At 45.1% G+C, this 23299-nt stretch overlaps 1 protein-coding gene across 2 annotated transcripts in view; it reads right to left on the minus strand.

Annotated features, from left to right (window-relative positions):
- Window positions 1-11685: 11685 nt before the first annotated feature.
- Window positions 11686-23299, minus strand: part of slc25a35 (solute carrier family 25 member 35) — a 45928-nt gene continuing 34314 nt past the window's right edge. Inside the window, exons 3-5 of one of the 2 annotated variants that reach the window (XM_041181319.1) lie at window positions 15935-16087; window positions 14962-15096; window positions 11686-13884 (exon numbers count right to left, since the gene is read on the minus strand). In XM_041181319.1, the coding sequence (XP_041037253.1) occupies window positions 13720-13884; window positions 14962-15096; window positions 15935-16087 (453 nt within the window). In that variant the 3' untranslated portion in view covers window positions 11686-13719. The remainder of the gene's footprint in view (window positions 13885-14961; window positions 15097-15934; window positions 16088-23299) is intronic. The other variant, XM_041181320.1, reaches the window with a different exon arrangement.

Raw genomic sequence — 23299 nt, forward strand, 5'->3', positions numbered from 1 at the left:
ACTGTCGCCGGGAAGCAGTCTGGGAAGAGCGTCCTCTGCATTCACTGTCGCTGTGAAGCAGTCTGGGAACAGCGTCCTCTGCATTCACTGTCGCCGGGAAGCAGTCTGGGAAGAGTGTCCTCTGCAGGCACTGTCGCCGGGAAACAGTCCAGGAAGAGTGTCCTCTGCATTCACTATCGCTGTGAAGCAGTCTGGGAACAATGTCCCCTGCATTCACTGTCGCTGTGAAACAGTCTGGGAAGAGTGTCCTCTGCATTCACTGTCAATGTGAAACAGTCTGGGAACAGTGTGCTCTGCAGTCAATGTTGCTGTGAAGCAGTCTGGGAACAGTGTCCTCTGCATTCACTGTCGCTGTGAAGCAGTCTGGGAACAGTGTCCTCTGCATTCACTGTCGCTGGGAAGCAGTCTGGGAACAGTGTCCTCTGCATTCACTGTCGCTGTGAAGCAGTCTGGGAAGTGTGTCCTCTGCATTCACTGTCGCTGTGAAGCAGTCTGGGAAGTGTGTCCTCTGCATTCACTGTCGCTGTGAAGCAGTCTGGGAAGAGTGTCCTCTGCATTCACTTTCACTGTGAAGCAGTCTGGGAACAGCGTCCTCTGCATTCACTGTTGCCGGGAAGCAGTCTGGGAAGAGTGTCCTCTGCATTCACTGTCGCTGTGAAGCAGTCTGGGAAGAATGTCCTTTGCATTCACTGTCACTGTGAAGCAGTCTGGGAACAGCGTCCTCTGCATTCACTGTCGCTGTGAAGCAGTCTGGGAAGAGTGTCCTCTGCATTCACTGTCACTGTGAAGCAGTCTGGGAACAGCGTCCTCTGCATTCACTGTTGCCTGGAAGCAGTCTGGGAAGAGCGTCCTCTGCAGTCATTGTCGCCGGGAAGCAGTCTGGGAAAAGTGTCCTCTGCATTCACTGTCACAGGGAAGCAGTCTGGGAAAAGTGTCCTCTGCATTCACTGTCGCCGGGAAGCAGCCTGGGAAGAGTGTCCTCTGCAGTCACTGTCGCGGTGAAGCAGTTTGGGAAGAGTGTCCTCTGCATTCACTGTTGCCGGGAAGCAGTCTGGGAAGAGTGTCCTCTGCAGTCACTGTCGCGGTGAAGCAGTTTGGGAAGAGTGTCCTCTGCATTCACTGTCACTGTGAAGCATTCTGGGAAGTGTGTCCTCTGCATTCACTGTCGCTGTGAAGCATTCTGGGAAGTGTGACCTCTGCATTCACTGTCGCTGTGAAGCAGTTTGGGAAGAGCGTCCTCTGCATTCACTGTCGCTGTGAAGCAGTCTGGGAAGTGTCCTCTGCAGTCACTGTCACTGGGAAGCAGTCTGGGAAGAGTGTCCTCTGCATTCACTGTCGCCGGGAAGCAGTCTGGGAAGAGTGTCCTCTGCATTCACTGTCGCCGGGAAGCAGTCTGGGAAGTGTCCTCTGCATTCACTGTCGCCGGGAAGCAGTCTGGGAAGTGTGTCCTCTGCATTCACTGTTGCTGTGAAGCAGCCTGGGAAGAGTGTCCTCTGCATTCACTGTCGCTGTGAAGCAGTCTGGGAAGTGTGTCCTCTGCATTCACTGTCGCTGTGAAGCAGTCTGGGAAGAGTGTCCTCTGCATTCACTGTCGCTGTGAAGCAGTCTGGGAAGTGTGTACTCTGCAGTCACTGTCACTGAGTGGAAAAGAAACAAATCACAGAATCACAGTACAGAAGTGGCCCTTCGGCCCATTGACCGACACGTGTGAAACACCTGACCTACCTACCTAATCCCATTTACCAGCACTTGGCCCATAGCCTTGAATGTTATGATGTGCCAAGTGCTCATCCAGGTATTTTTTAAAGGATATGAGGCATCCCACCTCCACCACCCTCCCAGGCAGTGCATTCCAGACCGTCACCACCCTCTGGGTAAAAGAGTTTTTCCTCACATCCCCTCTAAACCTCCTGCCCCTCACCTTGAACTTATGTCCCCTTGTGACTGACCCTTCAACTAAGGGGAACAGCTGCTCCCTATCCACCCTGTCCATGCCCCTCATAATCTTGTACACCTCGATCAGGTCACCCCTCAGTCTTCTCTGCTCCAACGAAAACAACCCAAGTCCATCCAACCTTTCTTCATAACTTAAATATTTCATCCCAGGCAACATCCTGGTGAATCTCCTCTGCACCCCCTCCAGTGCAATCACATCCTTTTTATAATGTGGCGACCAGAACTGCACACAGTACTCCAGCTGTGGCCTCACCAAGGTTCTATACAACTCCAACATGACCTCCTTACTTATGTAATCTATGCCTCGATTGTTAAAGGCAAGTGTCCCATATGCCTTTTTCACCGCTCCACTAACAGGCCCCTCAGCCTCCAGAGATCTATGGACACACATGCCAAGGTCCCTTTGTTCCTCAGAACTTCCTAGTGTCATGCCGTTCATTGAATACTTCCTTGTCAAATTACTCCTTCCAAAGTGTATCACCTCACAATTTTCAGGGTTAAATTCCATCTGCCGCTTATCTGCCCATTTGACCATCCCATCCATATCTTCCTGTAGCCCAAGACACTCAACCTCACTGTTAACAACTCGGCCAATCTTTGTGTCACCCACAAACTTACTAATCCTGCCCCCAATTAGTCATCTATGTCGGTTATATAAATAACAAATAATAGGGGACCCAGCACAGATCCATGTGGTATGCAAAGAGTGACATCACAGGAAAACCATAAGTTCATTGGTTGGTAAGTAACAGCTAGTTTGAACGACCTATTCTAAGTTGATTTCAGATTAAGGGTGACCATTGGGGCCCAGGATCGGAGGCCAAACACTTTTCAACTTCAACTGAGCAGAAAGCGCGAGTCCCAGTTGATTTTAAAAAGTGTATTTTGAATCTTTATTCTAGCGTGCTTTTAGATTACAGGTAAATAGGAGAAATATTTTACCGATTAATAAACTAAAGGCCAGTAGGAAATTTAAAAACAAATTAAATAAAATAGAGACACAGGGCCAGGCGATTTGTTGTAGCAGCATGATGTGGGAGCTGGTGGACCCCATCATGGTTCCTAGTGACCACATCTGTAGCAAATGTTGGTTGCTCAAGGAACTCCGGCTCAGAGTTGATGAGCTGGAGTCTGAGCTTCGGACACTGCGACACATCAGGGAGGGAGAGTTACCTGGACACTGTGTTTCAGGAGACAGTCACACCCCTTAGATTAACCATCTTAAGTTTGGCCAGTGGTCAGGAGGGTGTGGCTGTGAGTGAGACAGGTAGAGCTACAGGAAGTAGCACTGCAGGAGCCTCAGCCCTTGCCCTTATCCAACAGGTTTGAGATTCTTGCTCCTGTGTGGACGAGAGCGGGGACTGTAGAGAGGATAAACAAACAGACCATAACACTGTGGTACAGGGAGCCATTCACGTGGTGGGAGAGAAGAGAAATGTGGTTGTAATTGGGGATAGTATAGTTAGGGAAATGTTCTCTGTAGTCAGGATTGAGAGTCCTGAGGCTGTGTTGCTTACCTGGTGCCAGGGTTAAGGATATCTCATCTGGGCTGCAGAGGAACTTGAATTGGGAGGGGAAAGATCCAGTTGTCGTGGTCCACGTAAGTACCAATGATATAGATAGAACGAGGAAAGAGGATCTGCTGAGGGAATATGAGCAGCTAGGGGCTAAATTAAAAAGCAGAACCAAAAAGGTGGTCATCTCCGGATTACTACCTGAGCCACGAGCTAATTGGCACAGGGTCAATAAGATTAAAGAGGTAAATGCGTGGCTCAAAGATTGATGTGGGAGAAATGGGTTTGAATTCATGGGACATTGGCACTAGTACTGGACAAAGAGGGAGCTATTCCATTCGGATCAGCTCCACTTGAATCAGGCTGGGACCAGTGTCCTGGAGATTCGCATAACTAGGGTTGTAGTTAGGGGTTTAAACTAAATGTAGCGGCTGGGGGGGGGGGAGAGCGGGGTGGTGTTCACTTGGATGGTAATATAAAAAAATCAAAGTTTAAGGAAAGGGTAAGAGTGCAGGTTAGTGATGAGGCTGATTGTTACCAAAAAGTGAAAGGAAGGGACAGAGTGTGTGAACACCATATTGCACCAAAGAATCATATAAGCGAAGGGAAAATTGACAAGAGAGCAAACTTAAAGGCTTTGTATCTGAATGCACGTAGCATTCGGAATAAAACTAATGCGTTACCAGCGCAAATAGAGGTAAATAGGTATGATTTGCTGGCGATTACTGAGATGTGGTTACAGGGAGAACAGGTTTGGGAGTTGAATATCCAAGGGTACTCAGTGTTTCAGAAGGATCGGCAGGAAGGAAAAGCAGGTGGTGTAGCTTTGTTAGTAAAGGAAGAGATCAGTGCTATAGTGAGGAATGGTATAGGCACTGGAGAGCAAGACTGGGTAAAAATAAGAAATAGCAAGGGAAAGAAGTCCCTGCTGGGAGTAATCTGTAGGTCCCCAAACAATAGCTCAGCAGTAGGGCATAGTATAAAACAGGAAATACTGAGAGCATGTAAGAAAGGCATGACAATAATCATGGGTGATTTTAATATGCATATAGACTGGATTAATCAAATTGGCAAGGGTAGCCTCGAGGGAGAGTGTATTAGAGATTGTTTCTTGAAGTAATATGTTGTAGAACCAACCAGGGAGCAGGCTATTCTGGATTTGGTTTTGCGTAATGAGATGGGATTAATTAATGATCTCATAGTAAAGGATCCTCTAGGGAAGAGTGACCATAGCATGCTAGAATTTCAAGTTCAGTTTGAGAGTGAGAAACTTGAGTCCCACACTAGTGTTCTAGAGTTAAACAAAGGTAACTACATAGGTATGAGGGCAGATTTGGACCTAGTGGGCTGGGCAGGAAGACTACAAGGTAGGACAGTGGATGAACAGTGGCAGATATTTAAGGAGATATTCAATTCCTCCCAAGTAAAATATATTCCAAAGAGGAAGTAAAATGGTAAAAGGGGAAAAAGCATTCATGGCTAAGCAAGGAAGTTAAAGATAACATAAAGGCAAAAACTAAGGCACACCAAATTGCAAAGGCTGGAAGATTGGGAAACTCTTAAAGATCAACAAAGGGTTACTAAAAAAAATGAAAAGAGCAAAGGTAAATTATGAAAGAAAACTAGCACAACATGTAAAAACTGAGAGCAAAAGCTTCTCCAAGTATATAAAAGGAAAGAGAGTACCTAAAGTGAATGTTGGTCCCTTGGAGGATGAGACTGGGGAGTTAATAGTGGGGAATGCAGAAATGGCAGAGACGCTTAATTGATATTTTGCCTCAGTTTTCATGGTGGAGGACACTAGTACCACCCCAATAGTAACAGGAAGTGCAGAGGGTATAGAGAAGGAGGAACTTAGAACAATTACCTTTACTAGAGAAAAAGTACTGAGCAAACTATTGGGATTAAAGGGTGACAAGTCCCCAGGACCTGATGGCTACATCCCAGGGTCTTAAAACGGAGATAGTGGATGCATTGGCTATAATATTCCAAAATTCCCTGGATTCTGGAAAGGTTCCAATGGATTGGAAAAATGCTAATAAAATGCCCTTATTCAAAAAGGGTGGGGGAGGCAGAAAGTAGGAAACTATAGACCAGTTAGTTTAACGTCTGTCATTGGGAAATTGTTGGAATCCATTATTAAGGAAGTAATAATGGGGCATTTGGAAAGTCAAAATGTAATCCATCAGAGTCAGCGTGGTTTTATGTAGAGTAAATCATGTTTGATTAACTTGCTAGAGTTCTTTGAAGATGTGACAAGCAAAGTGGATAATGGGGATCCTGTAGATGTAGTATATCTGGACTTCCAGAAGGCCTTTGATAAGGTGCCACACAAAAGATTAATACACAAGATAAGATAACACGGAGTTAGGGGTAATATATTAGCTTGAATAGAGGATTGGCTAACCAACAGAAAGCAGAGAGTCGGGATAAATAGGTCTTTTTCTGGATGGCACGCTGTAACTAGTGGGGTGCCACAAGGTTCGGTCCTTGGGCCCCAACTATTTACAATCTATATTAATGACTTGGATTCAGGGATAGAAGGTACTATAGCTAAATTTGCAGATGCTACCAAAATAGGTGGGAAAGTAAGTTGCAATGAATAAATAAGAAATTTACAAATGGATATGGACAGGTTAGGTGAATGGGCTAAAATTTGGCAGATGGAGTTTAACATGGATAAGTGTGAGGTTATTCATTTTGGTCGGAAGAATAAAAAGGTGACTTATTATTTAAATGGAGAGAAATTTCAGAATGCTTGAGTGCAGAGGGATCTGGGTGTACTTGTGCATGAATCGCTGATAGTATGCAGGTACAGCAGGTAGTAAGGAAGGCAAATGGAATTTTGACATTTATTAATAGAGTATAAAAATAGGGAAGTGTTGTTGCAACTGTACAAGACATTGGTGAGACCGCACCTGGAGTACTGTGCATAGTTTTGGTCCCCTTACTTGAGGAAGGACGTAATTGCATTGGAGCCGGTTCAGAGGAGGTTCACTAGATTGATTTCAGAGATGCGGGCTTGTCTTATGAGGAGAGATTGAGCAGTTTAGGCCTATACTCGCTAGAGTTTAGAAGGATGAGAGGAGATCTAATTGAGGTACATACGATGCTAAAGGGGATAGACAAAGTAGATGTGGAGCGGATGTTTCCACTTGTGAGACATTCTAGAACGAGAGACCATAGTTTTAGGTTAAGGGGTGGTAGATTTAAATCCGAGATGAGGAGGAATTACTTTTCTCAAAGGGTTGTGAATCTGTGGAATTCACTACTTCAGAGAGCAATGAATGCCGGGACGCTGACTAAATTTAAGGAGGAGATAGAGATATTTTTAATTAGTAACAGGTTGAAAGGTTATGGGGGAGAGGACAGGAAATTGGAGTTGAGGCTAAAATGAGATCAGCTTTGATCGTAATGAATGGTGGGCCAGGCTGGAGGGGCTGAATTGAATACTCCTGCTCCTAGTTCTTACGTTCTCCGTTCAGTCCGCAGGCATGGTCCTGAGCTTCCGATGGCCCATCGTTTTAATTCTCCACTCTACTTTCATGCTGACATTTCTGTCCTTGGTTTGATGCACCGTTCCAGCGAGGCTCACCTTCTGATTAGGCACTTTACAGCCTTGCGGACTCAGCATTGAGTTCATCAATTTCAGACCGTAATCCCTGGCCCCCTTTTGTTTCCTTTTCTTTGGACTTCTTGTGGTTTTTCACTTATTTTTGTTTTCAGCTGGCAGTGCGCCTGCTCTAGGCAAATCGTTTGTTTCTTTCCTTGTCCCATCACCATTCCCGTTGGCCCTGTCAGACCAACTCTTCTGTCACTCAGTCTCTGCTGTCTTCCACCCTATCACGGAGCTTCCTTTGTCCTTGTCCCACCCACCCCTTGCTCAAAACCAATGAACATTGCTAACCTTTCCCAGTTCTGATGAAAGATTGTCAACTTGAAATGTTAACTCTGTTTCTCTCTCCTCAGATGTTGCCTGACCTGCTGAGTTTTTATTCGGTATTTTCTGTTTCGATTTTGGATTTCCAGCAAAGTTTTGCTGGTCCCCAGAGCATTATCCTGGGCCTCTGGATCTAGTCCTGTGACATTACCACCACGCCCTCCACCCTCCACCCCTTGAATGGTGAAACAGGCTGCAGGGCCTGATTGGCCTCCTCCTGGCCCCATGTTCCTAACTGGCCTCAGTGCCCAAGTTGGGGAGTGGGGAATAGCAGCCACGATTGCTATAGAGGAACTCCCCACTGCTGGTACACTCCTCATGGGTAAGACGGAAGGGAGGGGAGGAAACTGTACTCCAGTTAGCCTGATATCACTAGAAGGGAAAATGTGAGAGTCGATTGTTAGGTTCTGGTATCAGCACACCTCCTCCTTCAGGTACCATGGCCTAAGAGGGCATTGGTGACTGTGGACTTCCATTGGATTGGTCCATGGTTATGTTTGGAAAAGTATTGCAGTGGTTTGCCATTGCCTTCTGCAGTATGGCTGATCAGGAAACTCTCCCAATCTTACCGCCTGCCATCAGGTGCACTTGAAGAATTTACAGGTTGACAATCAACCCCTGTTTGGCCACGTTATGAACGTACTTTCCATGGCCATCAAATCCCCGAATGGGACTCGAACCCAGAGGTAGGGATGCGATCTCTGCGCCACAAGCCCTCACCGTCAGGGCACTTAGAGAATCATTAGGCAGAGTCAACACCGATCCAAGAGAGGAAAAACCTGTTTGACAAATCTGTTGAGTTTTTTTGAGGTTGTAACTAGCAGAGTGGGTTAGGGGGAATGAGGAGATGTGTTCAAAAAGCATTCGATAAGGAGCCACAAAGAGGTTATTACACAAAATTAGAACTCGTGGGATTGGGGTAATATGTTAGCTTGGATTGGAGATTGGTTGATTGCCCAAACAGAGTAGGAATAAATGGCAGACTTTGGGTTGGCAGATAGTAACTAGCAGGATCAACGCTGGGGCCTCAACTATTTATAAAGCTATTACCAATGGTCTAAATGAGGGGAGTGAGTGTAACGTTTCCATGTTTCTTGATGATACAAAGTTAAGAGGGAAAGTAGGCTGTGAGGAGGATGCAGAGAGGTTGCAGAAGGATATAGACAGGTTAAGTGAGTGGACAAGAACATGGCAGATGGAGTATAATGTAGAGAAATGTAAAGTTATCTGTTTTGGTAGGAAAAATAGAAAATCAGACTATTTTTCAAATGTCAAATTGGGAAATGTTGGTATTCAGAGGGAGCTGGGTATCATTGTACATGATTCACAGCATGTTGACATGCAGGTAAACTAAGTAATTAGGAAAGCAAATGAAATGTTTGTAGTAGTTGTATCTGGTACATACAGGGTTAATGTGGGACCTAGTACAGTACTGTCCACACACTGATGTAAGAAGGCACCTGATCCAGAGCCAGGGTCATTCTGGAGATGGACAGAGATGTGTAAAGGCCTAGACTGGAGTCAGTTCCTGGCCAAGGATTTATGCCAACCAAACTTAGTTTTTATTGTAAAATATTCCTTCAAGGTTTTCTGCCTGAAAGAAACTTCAGTATACGGTTTTTTTTTCAATTCTGCACTAAAAGAGAACACAGCTCCAAAGGAGATAACACAGGATCAGAAAGGCGCCATTCAGCCCCTCAACCCTGTAACACTGTTCAATTAGCTTGAGGGCTGACCTGTACTGTAACTCCATTTTACCTGCCTTGGTCATGTAAACCTTAATAATCTCTCCCTCTCAGCTTGAAGGAAAGTGCCCTGAGCCACTAACCAAGGGCTCTTGAAACTAACTAAAGCAATGAAATGTCATTGCCTTAATATTACCTAACAGCAGGATTTTTAGCCAACCCTGACTTCAGTCAGGTCATTTTTGGTTAGATTTTTGGACACTAATGGAATCCAGGTATATGGGAGAACTTGAGGGTACACATCACAATTTTGAAATTTTCAGATAATATGAAACTTGGAAGTGCAATAAACAGTGAGGAAGATAGTGAAAGACTTCAAGAGGACAAGGACAGGCTGGTGAAATTCAACATTCAAAAACGTGAGGAGACACATTGTGGTAGGATGATTGAGAAGCAAAATGCTCCAGTTGTAAAGGGGTTGCAAGAATAGAGAATCCTGGGGATGTCCGTTCAAATCCAGGGCTGGTTATCAAAGCAGATAATAAAGCAAATGCTGCATCTCCTGCTGCTGACCAGAAAGGTGTCCGGAATGGTTGCACACGGGCTCTCAGCCCGCACTGCGGCACCCACCACACGGGTAACCGACCCTGACGACCTTCTGTTTGGCAACAGGAGTGTCAGAGGCCTGCGTGTGGCTGCAGAGCATCAGATCCTACACGCAGGGTAAACTTGCAAAGTATCACAGATATCCAAAAAGGAAATAATGAGTGCAAGTTTAAGGAACAGTCTTCTGAAAGGAGTTGGAAAGGCTTTGTGGAGGCAGTTCCAGGCTAGTCAGCTGGTGGTCAATAGGACTCTTAGGCCTGGAGTCATGATCTCACATGTTGGTGCTGACTCGATGGGCCGAAGGGTCTCTTCTGCACTGTGATTCTGTGATCTCAAGCCCCACGGTGGGCAATGATTTTAAAAAATTTCATATAATGTATTTATTTACCGAAGAATACATTCATTTGTAGAATATAAAATAAATCTTTTCGATAGCATCTGCAGAAAGTCCTATTAAAAAAGCAATACCCCAATGTATTTCTGATGAGACATTTAATAATAATGACTGACAAATGAACAGATCATTTTGGAAAACATGATTCGGTTTTAATTTGCTCCCCTAATACGAGGTTTCAGTTTGCACCTCAGAACTTAATTTAGAGGGTCTGCCTAGTTGCACACGATAGAGTCACAGACTGATTCACTGACACGAACGTGCACAAATTGCTCCTCCCTTTGTCACATCACAAACAAATGCAGCCATCTACAAAGCTCAGGATCCCAAACAGGAACATAGGAGAGGGAGGAGGCCATTCAGCCTGTCGAACATGCTCTGCAATTCAGTTGGAACATGGCTGATCATTAGCTCAGCACCACTCTCCCATGCTATCCCCATAATCCCTTGATGTCATTATTCTCCAGAATCCTGTCGATTTCTGTCTTGAACATGCTGAATGATTGAATTTGGAGATGCTCCAGAGGCCAGAATTGAAAGAGTGCAGAGATCTCGGAGGTTTGCGGGTCTGGTAGAGATTGCTAAAATAGGGAGGGGTCGAGTCCATGGAGGGATTTGAAAACAGGGATGAGAATTTTAAAGTCCAGATGCTGCTTGACCAGAGAGCCAGTGTGGGTCAGCGAGCACAGAGGGTGATAGGGGAACAGGACTTGGTGTGAGTTAGGACACGGGCAGCAGTTTTGGATGATCTTAAGTTTACAGAGGATAGGATGAGGGAGAGCAGCCACGAGCATGTTGGAATAGTCGAGTCTGGAGATAGCGAAGATGTGAATGAGGGTTTCTGCAGCAGAAGAGCTGTGACTGGGGTAAAGTTGGACAATGTTAACAGAGGTGGAAATAGGCAGTCTTAGCGGTGGCACGAATATAGCAGTAGAATAATACACACGGACTTCTGTGTTCAATACAGGAAACCGGTGAGTGTGTTGACCATCTTTTTCAAGCATTACATTATGCATATTGTCACTTCAGGCTGGACAGGGCTCCTGAGAATTGGTGTTTGTTTGTCGGCTGATTAAAGAGTATCCGGAAAAAAAAACTGAACAAGATTAATCATGAATTGCTGCACGTCGTGAGACCAAGAAGCAAGTGGGAAAAGAACCGACTTTTCTTCGGAATTATCAGCTTCCTTGCAACTTACGCCATTCTGAACAGGACAGTCAAATGCTGGATCATCAGGTTCAATGGCAGACTGGTGCTGACATACTCTGCAATCCTTTTCCAGAGAGCACACATTCGAATGGATGTCCTCACCTGTGTTTGCAGAGGCTTTCAAGGCTGGAGCTATTAGCAAATCATCTTTTAATCCTGTCAGGCTCCAGCCCCGAGTCCTCGTTAATAGGGGTTGTAATGTGGGATATTTTGAGAGGGTGTGTTGGGGCCGGGGAAGGTGTGATGGGTGTCATAGCTAATATTACAGGCAGGACACAGCCTTTCAGACCATCGAAGGCTACCCCTCCAATACCCCAACTCTTTTCCAAAACCTCGTTTCACCACCCCACCCCCCCCCCCCCCCCCCCCCAAACCAGGACAACAACTCCTGCCAAAGGCCCATCCCCCAGCATAAACATAAGAAGTAGGAGCAGAAATAGGCCACTTAAGCCCCTCAAGTCTGCTCCACCATTCAATAAGATCAAGCTGATCTGATGTGACCTTAACTCCACCAGTCCCAGCATAATCCTTGACTCTCTTGATCAAAAATCTAACTCAGCCTTGAATATATTCACTGACCCAGCCTCCACTGCTCCCTAGGGAAAAGAATTCCACAGAGCAATGACCTTCAGGGAAGAAATTCCTCCTCATCTATTTTAAATGGGAAACCCCTTGTTTTGAAACTGTGTCCGCTAGTTATAGGTTTCCCCCATGACAGCAAACATCCTCTTAGCATCTACCTCATCAAGACCCCTCAGAATCTTTTAGGTTTTAATAAGATCATCTCTCATTCTTCCAAATTTCAATGAGTATAGACCCAACCCCTTCAGCCCAGGAATCAGTCTAATGAACCTTCTCTGAACTGCCTCCAAGTATGTCCCTCCTTAAGTAAGGTGATCATAACTATACACAGTGCTCCGGGTGCAGTCTCTGCTATCTCCTTGTTTCCCATTATGAATTCCCCCAGTCTCACCCTCTTAAGAGACCAATGCTCACTTTAGCTGCTCTTTCCTTTTTAAAATACTTATAGAAGCTTTTGCTGTCCATTTTTATATTTCTTGCTAATTTTCTCTTGTACTGCAATTTCTCCATCTTTGTTATTTTTTCAGTTATCCTTTGCTGATTTCTGAACTTTTTTCCAATCTTCTGGCATACCACTAACCTTTGCATCATTGTACATCTATTCTTTCAATTTGATACCATCTGAATGCCCTTTTAAGCCAAGGATGGTACATCCTTCTGGTAGAGTCTTTCGTCCTCCATGTAATATATCTGTTGAGAGTTATGAAATATCTCCTTCAATGTCTACCACTGCTTCTCTTTTAACCTGTTTACCCATTCCACTTTAGCCAACTCTCTTCATACCCTTATGATTGCCTTTATTTAAGTTTAAGACACTAGTTATGGACCCACATTTCTCACTCTCAATCTGAATGTGAAGCTCCATCGTGTTATGATCACTTATGATCCTTTACTATGAGGTATTTAATTAATCCTATCTTATTATATATTAAAGATGCAAAATATCCTGTTCCCTAGTAGATTCCAGAACATATTGTTCTAAGAAGCTGTCTCAATACACTCAATTAACTCATCCTCCAGACCATCATTGCCAATTTGATTTGTCCAGCTGACATGAAGGTTATAGTTACCCACAATTATTGCAGTACCTTTCTTACAAGCCCCCATTATTTCTTGATGCATACTCTGTCCTACTGTGTAGCTGCTGTTTGGGGGCCTATAAACTGTTCCTGCCAGTGACTTCTTTCCTTTACTATTTCTTATCTCCATCCAAACTGATTCTACATTTTACTCTCCCAAAAGTCCACCACCTACCACCACTAAGTATCACAACTCTCCCTCACAGCCCATTCCCCAGAACCACTACTCTCCCCCAAAACCTTAACCCACATTATTTGATCTGAGTTCCAGCTCATTTAGTTCAGCAAAATCATAAACCGATTGAAAATCACTGGTCCCAAAGATAGGTTGACAGTGCGAAAAATAAATTAAAAAACATGAATGTAGACTCCCCATCCCCAACCCTAACCAGCCTGACCTGGTGCCAACCATTTGACATCGCTCTCCACCACCCCCAGTGAACCACATCCGTTCATTCCTGTCAAACCATCCCACCTCCCCCCCATGACATTTTTAACAGGCCCTTTTTCTTTTTCAGACCCGCAATGTTGTTCCGAGGAGCGTTCACTGGGTTTTAATTCAGCTTTCTGTGTTTCACCATCCTGTTGTCTATCAGAGCGTGTGATGTCCGACATCACTGTCTCCCCCACTACATTGAGTGAGCGTTGGAAAAATGGGGCACATTGAGAGAGAGAGATGAATAGTCCCTGAGCAGTACGACAGTGCAAATTCCAGCCACAGCTCTCCAGATGTGAGTCTTTGTCCAGCGAACCTCTACTTCCTGTAATACTTGCATATCTCCTCCCAGAAGAAGAGGCTGAGTATGGTGTGGGGGCCTAGTCGAAAGTAGGAAGCCCCGGTGCCCTTGTAGAGGCCGTGCAGGCCTTCTTTCTTCATGGTTTTCGTAAAACAATCCAGAAATCCTCTATAGAACACACCCTGCAAGAAGATGACAGGAACAGTGACTGACAATAACACTTGCAGCTGACTGATTACATAAGGACATAAGAAATAGCAGCAGGAGTAGGCCATTTGGCCCATAAAGCCTGCTCTGCCAGTCAATAAGATCATGGCTGTTCTGATGTGGGCCTTGACTTCACTTTCTTGCCTGTCCCCATAACTCTTGACTCCCTTGTACATCAAAAATCTGTCTAACTCAGCCTTGAATAAATTCAATGACCTATCTCCATTGCTCTCTGGGGAAGAGAATTCCAAACACTAATAACTCTCTCAGAGAAAAAAATCCTCATCTCCATTTTAAATGGGATGTGCCTCCTGGTTCCAGATTCCCTCTTGAGGGCAAACCCTGTCAAGCCCCCTCAGAATCTAATATGCTTCAATAAGATCAGCTCATACCCAACCTGCTCAACCTTTCTTCTTAAGACAAACCCCTTCCTCCCAAAAATCAGCCTAGTGAACCTTCTCTGAACTGCTTCCAGTGCGAATATGTCTCTCCTTAAGAAAGGAGGCTAAAACTCTGCACAGTACTCTATATGTGGCCTTACCAATGCCTCATACAGTTGTAACCAGACTTCCCTGCTTTTATACTCCAGCCCTCTTGTGAAAAAGGCCTTCCTAATCGTTTGCTGTGGCTGCAAGCTGACTTACAATAAAAGCAAAATACTGCGGACGCTGGAAATCTGAAACAAAAGCAGAAAATGCTGGGAGGACTCAGCAGGTCTGACAGCGCCTGCGGAGAGAGAAACAGAGTTAACGTTTCAAGTCCATGTGACCCTTCAGAGCTCTGAAGAAGAGTTATACGGATTCGAAATGTTAACTCTGGTTCTTTCTCCACAGATGCTGAGCTTTTCCAGCATTTTCTGTTTTTGCTGCTGACTTACAATGCTTGATTATGACTGACTATAATGGTTCAAGTTCTAAGGGCTGAATGGTCTACTCTTCATCCTAATGTTCCTTTACTATTGGTTCCCTTGTCCGTTAAAACAAACTAACTAGTTGGTGGAGGGGGTCGAGAAACTGGTGGTAGATATTGGAACATGGGCGATGACCCAGTACCTTCCCCTCCTGATCCACCGGTTGGTTGTACAGTCGGGTGCTGATTACATCAAAGGGCGTCATGGCGAGGACCACAAAGACGCTGCTGACCATCCCGGCTGTCAGTGATACCAGCCAGCTGCCTGGCTGAAAGAGCTGTGAGAAAAACAAAGGACTTGTTAATGGCGCTGGCCGTTAGCGATGGGGACACGATATCACACTGCCATTGCCAGCCACAGGACTGTGCTGCACGCGGACCTCAACTACAACCCACATTTATACAGCGCCTCTAAAGTCCCTTTTTTGTTATCAAACAAAAAGTTGATGCAGAGCCTCAGAGGGAGCCATCAGGACAGGCCCAAAGATGTGGGTTTTGAAGAGGAACTTAAAGTTGGAGAGGTTTAGGGAGGGAATTCCAAAGTTCAGGGCCCTGGCAACTGAAAACACGGCCACCAATAGTGGAGCGATGGAAATTGGGGGATGTTTAAGAGGTTAGAATTTGAGAAGGTTACTGAGCTAGGGAGGAATCAGAACATGAGGGTGAGCATTTTAAAAACTGAGGCATTGCCAGACTGGTAACCAATGCAAGTGAGTGAGCACGGGGAGTGATTAGGTGTGAGTTAGGGTGTGAAAGAACAGAGTTTTGAAGGAGCTAAAGTTTAGATAAAGTGGTGAGGCTGGCCGGGAGAGCGTTGGAATAGTCGAGTCTTGAAGTAATAAAAAGAATAGTTGAAGGTTTCAGCAGCAGGATGACCTGAGATAGGGAGCGAGATGTTACAGATTCTGTGCACTGTTAGCCCATCTCAGGTGAAGAAACAGTCAGCACGAGACTGGCCTCTCAACATGGGAAGGGGGAAGATAATGAGCTGGGATTCCCGGCGGTCATGATTGCTGGGTTTGCATCTGTGCATTTTGTTCATTCTCCCAAGCCCTCCACATCCATCCCTTTCTCTGGTTCACTATTATGCAGAACCATCCATTCAGATCTACTGACCTGCAGGTCGTTGGTGAGCTGTTTCGTTGTGGAGAAGGTGGAAAGCTGGGCGGCAGAGCCGACTATCACCCTGGGGACTGCTGAACTTGATCCACGCCATAGTCCAGTGATGCCATGCCGGCGGTAAATGGTCATCAGTGCGTGGAGCATCCCCTGGGAGGAGCATTTCATTGTATCAATAGAGATAAAAACAAAAAACTGCAGATGCTGGAAATCCAAAAAAACAGAATTACCTGGAAAAACTCAGCAGGTCTGGCAGCAACGGCGGAGAAGAAAAGAGTTGATGTTTCGAGTCCTCATGACCCTTCAGCTCATGAGGACTCGAAACATCAACTCTTTTCTTCTCTGCTGTTGCTGCCAGACCTGCTGAGTTTTTCCAGGTAATTCTGTTTTTGTCATTGTATCAATATATTGTTCAAAATTTTCTACACACTTCCCTGTTGTGGCAATTCACTATCATATTGAAACTTAGAATGAGAATCTTGTATGTAAACAACAGACTGTCACAATGTAGATACAGGCTCTAGCCAGTAGGTGGCCCTGTGGAGTAATTATTTTTCTTTTGCAGTCTTCTGCAACTCTGTCAACAATCACGTAGATGGTGAATAAGGGATAGGCATGGCTGAGAGAGGTAGGGGGCAAGCAGGATGCGCTTTGCTGGCACGTCACCAACAATTTGGTGAATTGTCCAAATATGTGGCTTGGTGTCAAATTTAAATGATAAAGGCCCTAGGGGTGTTTTGCTACATTCACAGTGCAATGTTACACTTTATCTAACCTATATCTTAACATTTTTTGACGGGACAGTGTAGAGGGAGCTTTATTTTGTATCTAACCCCATGCTATATCTGTCCTGGCCATGAGTCACTAGAAGGGTTGTGGTCCCTTCCTGGGTTCTACTGTCTGGGATTTAAATATTCAAACTAGCGATGAATAGAAGAAGTGGTTTCAGTGAACCAGCTCAAACTAGACAGACTGGAGAAGCTGAGATTATCCTCATATAACAGAGAAGGTTAAAGGGAGATTTAATCGAGGCGTTCAAAATCATGAGGGGTTTTGATAAGAGTAAATAAGGAGAAATTGTTTCCAGTGGCAGGAGAGTTAATGACCAAAGCATTTAGGATCAAAAACTAAAATACCTGGAAAAACTCAGCAGGCCTGACAGTATTTTAGGAGCGGAACACAGTTAACGTATCGAGTCCATATGACTCTTCATCAGAACATTAAGAGTCATACGGACTCGATATGTTAACTGTGTTCCTCTCCGCAGAGGCTGTCAGACCTGCTGAGTTTTTCCAGCTATTTTTGTTTCAGAATTCCAGCATCTGCAGTATTTTGCTTTTTTCAAATCATTGAGGATAATTGGCAAAAGGACCAGAGAGGGACATGAGAATGTTTTTACATGCCTGAGGGTGGTGGACGCAGATTCAAGAGGAACTTTCCAAAGGGGAATTGGAGAAATAGTTAAAGGGGAAAAACTTGCAAGGCTATGGGGATAGAGCAGGAGGGTGCGGGGAGTGGGACAAATCGGATAGATCTTTCAAAGGCATGATGGGGCAAATGGCCTCCTTCTGTATGATGCTGACACTCCAGATCCAGGGATGAAGATCGAAGGCTGTTCGGACAAGCAGCGCTCAGATTGGAGAGAGTGCACCTGTGGCTGGAGTGTGCACATGAAAGAGTGGATCATACTCGGTTATGTCGCCCTCCGTGCTTTCTGTCAGCCATAGCACAGTAGGCGACTCTCCGAGAGAGATACGTGTTCAATTCCCACTCCAGAAACTTGAGCACATGATCCAGGCCAACAAGTCAAGTGCCAGTACTGAGGGAATGCTTGCACAGTCAGAGGTGCCATCTTTCAGAGCTCTCAGGGTCAAGCAGAAATTCCACTACTTTGAAGAAAAGCAGAGTAGTTCTTCCCAGTGCCTTGGTCAATATTTAACCCTCACCCAACATTGCTAAAAAAAAACCAGATGATCTGGCCATTATAACATTGCTTTATGTGGGAGCTTGCTGTGCAAATTGGCTGCCGCATTCCCTACATCGACAACACTGATCAAAAAGTGTTGAGTTGGCTCTAAAGCGTGCTGTGAGGGTTTGTTCAGTAGGCCTCATGAAGAGGTTCAGAGGCTTGTAAGGTTGAACAGTAGTGTTTATTGGTAACACATAACTAAATACACATGTACAAAGTACAGTGCTAATTAGGAGCTAACTTGATGCTGTTTTCTATTTAAGTCTCTCCGTACAACTCTGTCTCCTGTCTACTGTCATGTGTCTCTACATCACACTATGGGTGCCACTGTTCTCCAGTCCCACATTAACCTTTGCTATGCCAAACACCCTTGTACTGCAAAGCACTTTGGATAGCTTGACTTAATGATTAGGTTTGCACAAGTTGAATGGTAAATTAAGCAAGGTACTAGAGATCAGAGAGCATTACATTATCCTGTATCCCAGCAACAGGCAGTAGCTAAGAACAGAGGAGAACTCAGGAGAAAATGAGCAATTATTGACTGAAAAGTGGCAGGCTTGGGAGCAAACAGAGGAGACAATTTTCCGCTCCATCTCTCCCTTCACCTAGAATAAATAAACCCGCGTTTATATTATCATCATATGTCAACCCTGACCTGGGCCAGACAAATGATAAGACATGAGGCAGAGGTTCTTTTCCAGTTGTGGGGGAGTCCAAAACAAAGGGATATTGATTGGCACCGGTCCTGCCCTTCTCTGAGCCCAGTCTCTGTTCTAATAATATCATAATTCCATTTGTCAATCTGTGCCTGCAGTTCACCAACTTATTAACCACACTCCGTACATTCACATACATGCACATTCAGCCTGATTTAGGCTTTTTAAACATTCCCACTTGTTCTGACCCCAGCTAATGACTTGCTATAGCCTACTCTAGTTCCAACAAACTCCAAGTATTCCGAAATAAAAACAAGAAGTGCTGGAAAATCTCAGCAGCTCTGGCGGCATCTGTGGAGAGAGAAACAGAGTTAACGTTTCGAGTCTGTATGACTCTTCTTCAGAGTATTCCAAGCATTCTATCTATCTTGATACTATTCTCTGGTATATCATCCTTATCAGTTAATGCTTCACTACTTCCCACTGCCAGTTTTTCTCATCTCCGCTCTGAATTTCCCTTCAGGTTCCCATCCCCCTGTAAGTATAGTTTGAAACCTCCCCAACAGCACTAGCAAACCTCCCTGCGAGGACACTAGTCCCAGTCCTGTTAAGGTGTAACCCATCCTTCTTGCACAGATCCCACCTGCCCCAGAACCGACCCCAATCCTCAGGAATCTAAAGCCCTCCCCCTCCTACTCCATTTCTCCAGCCACATATTGAACTGCTCAATCTTCCTGTTCTTATACTCACTGAAATTACTGCTCTTGAGATCCTGCTTTCCAATTCCCTTCCTAGCTCCCCAAAATCTGCTTTCAGAACCTCGTCCCTTTTCCTGCCTATGTCAGTGGTCCCAGTGTGGACCACGACCTTTGGCTGCTCACGCTCCCCCAAAAGAATGACCTGCAGCCACTCTGTGACACCCTTGATAGATGTGGTGGAGGTATTCAAGATCCTGAGGGATATGGACCGGGTAAATAGTGAGAAATTGTTCCCACTCAAGAGAACATCAAGAACTAGAGGGCACAGATTGAAAGCAATTGGCAAAGGGAGTAGAGGTGATGCGAGGAAAAACTTTCATCCAGTGGGTGGTTGGAGTCTGGAACAAACTTCCTGAGAGGGTAGTGGAGGCAGGTTCGATCGAGGTATTCAAAAGGGTATTGGATTGCTACCTGAAAAGAGAGAATGTGCAAGATTACGGGATAAGGCAGGGGAGTGGGACTAGGTGGAATGCTCTTTCAGAGAGCCAGTGCAGACTCGATGGGCCGAATGGCTTCCTTCTGCACTGTAAATATACTGTGAAGACAGTCACTAATAAACCCAATGGGGAATTCAGCAGAAACTCCTTTACCCAGAGAGTGGGGAGAATGTGGAACTCACTGCCACAGGGAGTGGTTGAGGTGAATAGTATCGGTACATTTAAGGGGGAAGCTGGATAAACACATGAGGGAGAAAGGTTTGGGAGCAAAGAGAGGAAACAATTTTCCTCTCTATCCCTCCCTTCACCGAGAATGAACAAACACATATTTATATTGGCATGGTAGGTCAGACCCAGCTAATGTATAAGACATGAAGCAGAGGGTGAGATGAAGAGGGGTGGGTGGGAGGAGGCTTATGTGGAGCATTAACACTAGATGGAAGCAGATGGGCTGAGTGGCCTGTTTCTGGGCTCTGCGTTCCATGTAAGAAGCAATTGAGATGGCCAAGACCAGCTTTGTCTGAATGAAGGAAGTGTTAACATCAAGGATACTGAACATGAATCTTAGGAAAGTAATACTGAGAAGCTACATTTTGTCACTGATGTTAAATGCCTCGGAGACAAGAACAACAAAGGGACTATCGATGAGCTGAATTTTCCTTTCGGGATGTGCACAATGGAGGAGGATGCTCCACATACCCTACAAAGACAGAACGGCAACATTGGAAATGGCTGGAGAAAAAAGGAAATAGTGCATAACATCAATGAGAGAAAGATCCAATATTCTGGTCGCATCATTAGAGTAGATGGTACACAGTTACAGGAAGGGAAAGATCAACGTAGGAGAGGGAAAAAGAGGAGGAAATGGATGATGAATATAATGGACTGGATGCAGATGACTGATGTGGAATCTGTAAGGGCATCACAGGATAGGCAGAGGTGAAGACTCGTGGTCAACCTTCTGGGAAGAAGGGGACACCAATGGACAAATGGAGATGCAGCGCTGAACACGCTTTGTTACATCATACATGGGAAATGGCCTCTGAAAATTCCATTTTCTACAAGTTAACAAGGCACTGCTGATGCTGGCAATGACCATTAGCCTGTTCTAGCACGCTGCCACCATGTACAGTAGAGATAGAATGAGATAAGGTAGCGGGTAACCTGATTTATTGATGCTCATTGGGGGACAAACACTCACCACTCGACTGAATCAACACAATTTTAATGAGAGTCAGCAATGGGCAGTTTGCATTTTTCTCCTCCAGGTAGCATCCTCAATAATTCAAAGTTCAGTGAACCACAGCTTTTATGCTATGATTTTACTACATGGCAGGGTGAGAAGGCAGGCTCTAAGTCTACCTCAGCAGGAATGAGGAGCAAACTATTGTAGAATGTGCTAGGCCAGTATTTTAGCAAGGAAGAGCTGCAGACATATCAGGATATCAACTTACACTATTTACAGTACGTACAGAGTGAGTTACAGGGATCGCACATCACCCCTCAAGACTACCTGTCTGCTCCTTACAGTACTTAGTACATGGCTGGCTGACCTTAGTACCACATCATCATGCACCCCATAGATTAGCATGTTCATTCTGATAACTCTTTATAATACACCTACCTACCCCCTCCCCAAGGAAAATATCTTTTTAACAGTAACATGAAAATATTGTCATAAATGCTTTAATCACAGAAAATGGTTCGTCCTCAAGGACTAAGAACATTCTGGAAGAATTTGCGTTTTTAAAAGACACTTCCTTAAAGGGTTAATACAAGGACTGTGGTTGCTGCTGTCCCTGGAAAAGACAGCATGTTACAAATGAGAATTAAACAGTTTTAAAGAAGCTGGAAACCTCTTGACCCCGGTGGACTGTTTACAAGAGAGTCACAAGGTGATTTATGGCTTTGAGAAGAGCCATGCTTCGGAAAACTGTGTTTAAAAGCTGGTCGGCTGTTTTGTTTTGGAAGGGAATCAAGAAGGATCAACTGCCTGGGTAAAAAAAAGACAACAGTTCCTGAAGTTCCAGATCCAGTCCAAAGTAAAAAGTGAATTGAAGTTGCTCCAAAGTCACTCTACGTTCTGGAATTGACTGACTGCAAGTTTTCCTCGAAGTCCACCTGAAAAGTAATGCAAGAGACACTGTTTCCTAGGCCAGTACTGGGAAATCACCTGTATAATCCGGACACCATTTCAGGGACTCCACCATCCATCCTTCTCCCTTAAACCATTGACTTTTAACCATTGGTGGAATTCCTCAATTTTTATTTGTTTTTGGAGGGCGGGGGTGTATGTGTGCGCGCGTGTGTGTGTGTGTGTGTGTGTGTGTGTGAGAGAGAGAGCGAGTGTGTTAGGGGAATTAGAAAGTCTAGTTACTATAATTGCATATTTCATACTGTATGTTAATCAGCTTTGCCTTCTATTTGACAGGTCTGGTTTTATAATAAATTAGTAATTTTGTTGTTTATTGAAACCTGGTCATTGAACGGTCATCCTGAGATTAATAGGTAAAGCACATATTTGGCCGTATTGCTAGCTGCTGTGACCTGTGGAGTAATCGAACTAGACACAGTGCCCTTCTCCCATCCCGGTCGTAACACTATATCTATTTACATGACCCTTGCTTTTGAACTATTTACATTACTGTCTCTTTCTCCACCTATCGCACCCCCTATCCCTCCACCCCCCCTCCAGAGTTCCCCAGCTGTGGGGGGACTTTACCACCCTTCCCGAGTGTGTCCTGGTGACTGCTCCACTTGTTCGGAGGTCTTGGAGTGGGAGTGGAAGCATCTGGAGTGTTTTGGGGGTCTTCGACCCACATCTTGTGGTAGTCGGAACCCTGCAGTCTGGTGAGAGTGAGTGCAACGAGGGCTTGTCTGTTTCTTTGGATAGTACCAGGCAGCACCTGGATCAAATACAAGTGGGTGCTCTGTGCAAGTGAGAATGAGGCCTTCAGTGTTTTGGTCCTGGATCTAGACTCACTGACCCAGCGTTAAAGGTGGCAAAGCTTTCGCTCTGCGTCTGGTATTGTACCATTGGCACCCGGAGATCCAACTCCTTCGTTCTCAAAGAATTATGATCAGCGGGGCTGGTACAAGGCTGAAGGCAACAAGGGAACCTGTGTTTTTGAACAACAGCCCATAAAGAGTTCGGCCGGAGAGAATCCTTTGGCCCGGGGAGTATCCCAATACTGCACGAGGGCTGCATGCAATCCAAATTCCTGGACATCAGATCTTTACTGGTCCAGACTGCTCGCTCAGCTTCCCCATTGGCTTTTGGGTGAAGAGGAGAGTTTGTGACATGGGAGATCCCATTATCAATGGGGAACTGCTAAAAATGGGCGTTTGCAAATCGGAGCCCCTTATCCGAAGTAATTTGGTCTGGGAACCAGTTGGTGTAAAAGATGGTCAGTAGCACCCTGATGACGACCTCTGATGTGGTTGTATGAAGTCTGATTATCTCTAACCTTCGAGAAGAATAATCAGCAACCACAAGGGACAACTTGCTGTGGGAGTCAAAGAGGTTGAGCCCTAACTTCTGC

Source organism: Carcharodon carcharias, assembly GCF_017639515.1.
Source record: "Carcharodon carcharias isolate sCarCar2 chromosome 33 unlocalized genomic scaffold, sCarCar2.pri SUPER_33_unloc_1, whole genome shotgun sequence".
NCBI lineage: Eukaryota > Metazoa > Chordata > Chondrichthyes > Lamniformes > Lamnidae > Carcharodon > Carcharodon carcharias.